The following is an 8,107-nucleotide window of genomic DNA, read 5'->3' as shown; positions in this document are numbered from 1 at the left end:
TTGATAGTGGAGGTTTACCAGCCTCTGCTCACATGCTTGTAATTATATCCGTGCAAATATGCCACTGTTGACGGCCTAATACCTTTGTAACTGCATTCTGCAGTTTGAGATAAAAAGGCCTTGCTGTTTCCGTAACTGTCCATGACTCCAACTATTGGACAGGAATTTTTATTCTACTTGTTACTTTCCTTTAACATCATTCTTAATTTAGTTGCATTACCTACACACGTAAATTGTTTTCAAGAAAATATTGGTGACTGATGGGAAGCATACATCATAGTGATCTATTGTTGGAATCTCATGTGGGAATGCCCTGGCAGATCCCATTTTGAAAGACATCCATAAATAGCTTTTTCTATGTTTTCTGGATTATTTTAATGGTAAACACGTACTTTTTACAAGAAATATCTAGTTACTACTGGAGTATTATTTTCTTCTCATTTTAATATATTCTTTCATAAATATTACTTTACGCTCTGCTCTGAAGTAAGCAATCTATTATAGAAGCACAGTGAGCACTGGTACATAGTATTTCTATGTACATCAAAAACAAACTGTGAGAGGCAACTTGTATGAGTTTCAGAAACTGTGGGTCATGCATGCTGGTGGACTGTTCTAAAATCTTATACATCAAAATATGTGTCTACTTGAAAGTTGATTTGATCATAATTGCACTTCAGTCAATGTAGGTTTGGTGGATAAATATTCACCTGTTTTCCTCTGAAATGCTAACATGTGCTTTCTGTCCACTTATGTAAGGCTTTGTTAGCCTATTTTTCAAAATATCAAATATATTTCTTTGTCATCCCCCTCTCCTTCCCCTTCCAAGTTTATGTTTCCAGACTATTTATAACCGGCCTAATTCTTACCATAAGTAGAGCAGTATTGTAAGGTTAGGTCAACAACATTTTTTTGACTTTACAGAAGTATCATTGAGAATGGCATGTAAAGTATGTTACTAAAAATTCTTGCATTTAACAGACACAAAAACCACCCAGTGACTAATTTTTAAAGCCACACTTCTGCTTCCGTGCTGCGATTTGTACCCTCTACATATACCGTAATTCTTAGATTGTGACAGACTTCATTTCTTCGCCATTTAGGGAGCTAAAACTAATAAAAAACAACACATCTTGTTGAATTTAATACAAAAGTATATATTTATAGTTTTTTGCAAAATATTTAACATGATAAACTTTTAGCAAAAGTAAACAGACAGGTAACAGGAGAACTCTCCAAAAAGCTAATTCTCTGATTTGCAAGAAATGTGCTTTTCAAAATAAGAATTTAAACTCCGCAGCAGTTTAGGTAAACATAATTTCTCTAATATGTACATAAAAGAAACAAAACAGTTATGCCATTAATAATACCAACAGAACAATAATAAAAACATCAAACCTGAAAGATCAAATCAACAGTCATTACATATAGTGTCTTAAAGAGACATGAATCATAAAAGCAAGACTGAATAATACTAAGTAATGTCATTTCATTGTTTTTGTAATATTGTACAGTGCTGTATAATGAACTTCAGCACTTAGAAATTCCAGATAAATATTTAACATTCTTTAACAAATACTCTGCAATATCTGTCCATCCAAGTCTAATTTAGAAATTACATTGCACGACCGTAATTCATTGAGGCTGTGAATTATGCAAGTCTCCTAATACAGTTAGCTTGTGTCAAATAGGACTAATCCATATATGAAATACAGAGGGGTGAAGGACATAATCACTGGAAGCCCTGTATTAATTCTGCAAATGTTAAAATTTCACTTCTCATTTTTTAATAATAAAGGAAAGCACATAAAATATATACATCATCATACCAATACTGATCAAGTAACAGTGGTGATAACATAATTACTAATAGAGTGGAGAAGAGGAAACAGAACTCACAACCTATTCTTGCAGTGTTAATGAAAAAATGGGAGAGAGATATGAGGGTATAGTCAAAGGTTGGGAAAAGTGGCACAGATTTTCTACCCAGGGAAGTTACAAGAAGTAAATCAATACAGTCCAATGCCATTTCATATTTTGCATTGGTACGTTTTGAACAGAGTAGTTAAATGCTGGACAAAATCATTTTTGCTGAATTTCATGGAATACTAATCAAACTAATATTGCTCAAACTTCAGTACACTATGATCAGTATATAGTGGTGTTAAACAATGAATTATTCAAGCAGGCTTATCATTTCAATATTTTCCGTGCTCACAGAGGAAATGTAAGAGACATTAAAATTTTTTGATACACTGTAACAAAAACATATCCTGATCATCCCCTTTTGACTATTATTCTGATTGTGCAAAAAACTATAAACAGTTTTAATATATGCTACCTACAATGTTTCATATCAGTCACTGTTGTCTGCATAGTCAGTGCAAAACTAGAGAAACTTTCAGCTGGCAAGAAAATGTAACCTGAACGGTAATACATATTCAGATGTACATATAGAGTAACATGAAAAATACATTTACACAAAGAATTAAAATAATTTTTATTGGAAAGTAAGCACAATACAAATTCCCTTAGATATAAATACAGTCTTTCAGTTTTAGCATAAAAATGCTCTGTGAGAGAGAGAGACAGAGAAAGAGAGAGAGAGAGAGAGAGAGAGAGAGAGAGAGAGAGGGGGGGGGGGGGGGGGGGAGGTTTGAGGGTAGGAGAGACAGAGATCCCTCTGTTGAAATTTGCACTGCTGACACGATTTGTACCAATAAAAGTGAACCACATGTGACTTGCAGTGGACAATGCGAGGGAAAACTTGTGCTGATCTCAGTCACTGACATTTGTGTGATGAGGAATCAACTCACTACATGAAATGCAAATAAATCTGCAATGTGTGTTACCTGATATCTTCATCCATGGAAGAAATACAAGAGTACAAATTTGTTATGAACGATACACTAGTCATTACATGCACATAGTAAGGGGATATATTTTGTACTATGAAACAGACAACCAAACTACTTATGTCTGCATTACAATAAAATGTTTCTAGTTGTGAATGAAGAATGTGCTTTCATGAACATAATAATTCTCACAGAAAAAAAAGTTTATTAAAACACACCTGTCCAAGAAATAGGGTAGGCAAGCTCCATTCCAGTCTCTCTTTCCAACAGTGTATTTGAAAAACGTATTTCATCTTTCAAGACCACTTAAGTCGAAATTTCCCACATTTTAACACAAATTGAGGTAGAATGTCAAGACATATGTAGGGATCAGCTACGTTACAAATGATCCATGGAATGTGCATTCTCTCCATCATTCTTTGAAAGATACTGCAGACTGGTGACTTTTTTCACAAGTTTTCATATGGAAGGGGTGCGTCAATTCTCATATTTGTCCTTACTGAATATCACTCAAAATCTCTGTCTTACAAAGCCACTTAAGGTCTCTCAAGCACTAATTTGTTGACCTCTCTCACCCTTTCATTGCTATTAACAAGCTAAATGTTAAGCTGGACACAATCATGTGCAAAGTACCAATACACATATAAATGAAGACTTATTTAGAATGCAATGATTCCGAGTCTGCATGGTTAACAGAAAAGCCTCTACAGTTTGGACATAGTGGGGAGAGGCTTGCCAGAACAAAACTTTATGAATCCAGTTTGGTATATAAATTTAATGTTACACACAGGCTTACACACTGCTGCAAAGAGAGATTCCTTTCCGGAGACAGCCCCAAAGCCATGACCAAACCATTCTCCACTAGGCCGTCTTTTCAAGGATAAAGATCCTACGTGATGGCTAGCAATTTAGAAACTGGGAAATCCTACGTAATGATTAACAATTTAGAGACTGGAAGCATCCATGATGCATATTCAGAGAGCTCAATTTGCAAAACAAGATAACTGACCTCAAGTGTACACTTTTATTCTCTCATAAAGGCAGAGCTAAATCAAGAGTTTTTTCTTTCTTGTGTGGTGGTGAGAGATGTACATGGTAGGAGGAGAAAGTGGGGAGGTATATATGGATTTGGGTTAAGGCAGTGTGCACGACACTGAAATGAATAGCATATTCAGAACACTGTGTCCATATCAAAGATAGGGATGTGTTCGGAGAATGAGCAATGAGTAACAAGCTATATTTCAGGTGTAAATTAGAAAGTGCATCTAACCTGCAGCTTTACACAGTCCAGTAGTGGTACATTTAGATTGTGGACTTACATAACTCTCTCTGGGACGATAAACAACATTTAAAATACAAGATACCTTGTTTTCACAATGTACGATATAGTTACTGGCATAGTACATTCTTAATACTACGTTTCATGGAATGGTGTAACATGAGAATTCAGAGCTATAGTATATTAAAATTCTATTCTACAAATTGATCAGAGCAAAGAATATATCAACATCTTTTCACATAAATTAGTTGTAAAAATATAATATTCATGCAACTAGCAGTACAAACTATTTACAACTGTGAGCCATGATAGTTTAAATAACACAAGTGAATTTTAAATGTCTGACATGTACAGAGCTACAATAAGAATTCAGATTCTGATAAGCTTTTAAAACATGTTTATACCATTACAATAAACAAACATATAAGTAATTCTCAATAGTTTGATAGCCATTGCATTTGTCATCTTTGTGCTGTACAGGAACATCAAGTATATATTTAAGGGACTCTCAAAATTATTCAATTCACTGGCAGTTTGGCAATAACATTTAGCATCTATCTACAAAATATGGCACCTAAAGTAGCAAGCACCTTATGAATTGGCTAAATAAGTCATTTTACAGGGAAAGTTTTTTTTACAACATTTTCCCCCATTTTAAAAAGATAAATTAAAAAAAATCCCCTTAAAATTTTAGGAAAGAAGTCAGAAGCTGACTTTTTTTCTTTAATACTAAGCTGTAGCTCAGAGAGAGACCACAAGGACTACACTGAGTCTCAAAGAAAGCACATCAATCGACACAGTACATTTATAATTATGGATGAAACATTGAAAAGTGTGTACTTAAGCCATCAGCTAGAGAAGTGTGCAAGTTAGAAGGCATATCTGTGATGCATTCTCTGCAAAGAGAGACAGAATACTTTGTGGTGGCACCAATGTGTTCTCAGCTTTGTCCCAAATAACTGGCAACACTAAGAGTATGAACCATGAGGCCACTATTCACATTTCTGACTTAGCCTTTAAAAATTTGTATATTCCAAAAACTATCAGTACCACTTGTTAACAGAGTACTTATGTGTGTACATTATGTCAGCCATAAGGAAACCACGACGCCTAAGTGGGCTTCCAATATTTACAATGACTTGAAAAACCAATTCCAAATTATCATTGTGCGTACTGCAGACACGTGAACGAATGATGCTACTGGCTGGTCCAGCATGGGGTGGAGTCTCTCACTACTGTGCTCACCTCACCATTTGACTCTTTTAGTTTCACACTAATCTAGTAAGGAAATTTCCTCATGTTAGTAAATATATGACAGTAGTAGTAGTACTTCAAAATGTGTGCTGCTATGTTGTCAGCCTCTAGAATACAGTATTTACTGTTAATTATATCGGTCTTACTTTTTATCCTTACCACCTTTCTTTTTTAATTCTTGGCAGCTTTCAAATCCGTATTGAACCAGAGTTATCTCCACTCTCTTGCAGTCTTATGAAGACATTACATGACTATTTGCTATTGAAGATTTTGAGGTGACAGCTCATTAAAATGTCAAGTGGCATGGTGGCATATTTGCCACAAACCACCTTGACCACAGCATTACTTAACCATCACAATGAGCGATCATAACAAGCACAAATTAATTTTAATGTCCAAATCCTTGCTACTATATCATTTATATATGAATGAGAGCAGTAGCATCATTTTATATGTGATTTCTGAGATTCTTTGGCGCAAATGGTGGATTATGTATTTTTGTGTATCCAGATGGCCTGATCATTCTATTTCTGCATATTTCTTGATGACTAGGTAAGTCATCCATATATTGTGCAAAAACTGGATTTGTCAATTTGTTTGCAAACTTGAAAACATATAATTCAAGGTTTCTTTTACTCATACCTTATCATCCTAGTACCCAATAATAATCATATTTGTTACTGTAATAAACTGTGTTTGCTGGCCAAGATAGTGTTTAATACACTCAACTCCCAGCAAGGGGAAGAAGAATTAAATGCGTTTTGTTGTTTTAGTGAGGAGAGCTCTCTGACACCGAGTTTGTGGGACGCAGATATGAGAAACACCTTACCAGTTACTCTTGTCAAGTATGGACAGGAAGCCGAGTCAAATTGCATTTATAATAGAGACCACAGGAACAGATACCTGACAGTTGGTTTTTTGCCGTAAAGATCAAACAGCTACACTGCCATAGAGATGTATACAAAGTCATGTTACATGAATAGTTGAGATAGGCACCCAAAGTAGCCATGCAAAGACCACTGCAACTGTCAGAGATTTTCTTTCACCAAGATTGCTATACTTTTAACTGATGCTGATGAAAAGATTTTGGCAGTATTTTCTTAACTGATATACGGAGTTTTTCAAATGTGTAATAAGGGAATAGTTGTTTATGAAAATATAAATGCAATCTTTTCTCAAAAATTTTTTGAACATTTAGTGGTCATTTCCAAAAATGACAGAAAATTTGTTTGCAAACTATACTATGAAATGTAGTAAGCATTTGTCACTGACTTTTCCTTTGGCTTAAAACATTCAAAAAAAGAATGTTTTGTGAGATTACTTAAAATATTTGTTAGTGGCAGTTTTCTACTGAATGACAATGTGTTCAATTTGTATAACCTGATTCAATAAATCACACCCCTCATTGAAACAAGTACTGTCTTTCCTTTAGTTACCACAATATTTCAACTGCAATAATGAGCAAAGCTTCCTTTAATGCACATTTCTTGATTACATTAAGTACCTAACTACTTTCAGTATAAGAAGAATTTCAGTAAAAAATGACACACTAGGGAATTAAAATTTTCAAAAAGAAAGAAAACGAGTAAAAAATGTGGCAGTGTCATTGACTGACCGGCTTTGTGATCACAGGTCTGTGACCATATGAGTCCTACTGAACAGGTCTTACACATACAGATGAAAAAGCATTCTTTGAAAGTATAAAATGCTACTCACCACATAGAGGCAGCATAGACTCAAAGACAGACACAATGAATAAGGCAACTAAAATATCTGATCTGTTGGACAAAGTCCTTCTTCTGATACAGAAAACATACACACATTCACAAAAGCACAACCCACACATGCAAGGCCACTGTCTCCAAAGTTTTTGTCCAAAAGCAGTCATTTTAATTGTGCCTGTCTGAGAGTCGATGTCTCACTATATGGTGAGAGCAATCTATTTTTTCCATATTAATGTTACTCTATCCTGTACTTTCCATTGTTTAAAAAGCATTTGTTTCTTTAGGTTTTAAATGAATCCTAAATAATTCATGTATTACTTCACACTAAATGAAATTTCGTTACTTATAAAAAATATCCAATAAATATATTTTTGAGGTATACAAAACCACCACTGTAATCAAATTTCCGAACTTCACTAACTGGCAAACATATCATACACATCTGTACTGAACACATTATTTTGATCTATTTAGTTGGCTGAAACCAACCCCAATACTGCAGTTTGCAATTTGCAATTTTTAGTACAAATATTTTAACATGCTTTTATAACACTGAAACAAACAAAAGCACATTGGAATAAATGTGTAATAATTTTATCATTCCAGTTTTCTAAATACAAATATGCACACACATGAAATGCGTATGTTTATGATATTGCTGTAAGAGTTGGATCAGGTGGCAGCATAACTACATTTTCTTGAGGTGGTTTTGGAGTGATATTGTTAGCCTTCATATAACCAATAAACTGCTGCGGGATTTCTGCAAGCACTTCTCTTGCTAACCTGAGCCTAGCAGTTTGGGGATCACCCATATGCATAAACTTGTTGAATGGAACAAACTGTACTATGTCACGAACAGCTCGTCGGCCACCAGCAGACAGTGCTACAGTATCAGCATCCAGGGTCTCCATGGCACTAAAGTCAGCATTTCCAATGCCAACTATTATTATAGACAAAGGAAGACAGGATGCATCCACAATGGCCTGCAAACAATA

General features: G+C 34.8%; 1 protein-coding gene across 1 annotated transcript in view; it reads right to left on the bottom strand.

Annotated features, from left to right (window-relative positions):
* Positions 1-1,133: 1,133 nt before the first annotated feature.
* The window catches only part of LOC126267003 (copine-8-like), a 113,833-nt gene continuing 106,859 nt past the window's right edge, over positions 1,134-8,107 (bottom strand). The window contains exon 8 of the mRNA XM_049971764.1: positions 1,134-8,095. Coding sequence (XP_049827721.1) covers positions 7,760-8,095 — 336 coding nt within the window. The 3' untranslated portion in view covers positions 1,134-7,759. The remainder of the gene's footprint in view (positions 8,096-8,107) is intronic.

Source organism: Schistocerca gregaria, chromosome 4 (assembly GCF_023897955.1).
Source record: "Schistocerca gregaria isolate iqSchGreg1 chromosome 4, iqSchGreg1.2, whole genome shotgun sequence".
Taxonomy (NCBI): Eukaryota; Metazoa; Arthropoda; class Insecta; order Orthoptera; family Acrididae; genus Schistocerca; species Schistocerca gregaria.
The sequence above is the reverse complement of the archived record's forward strand: the minus strand, read 5'-3'. Positions and strand labels throughout refer to the sequence as shown.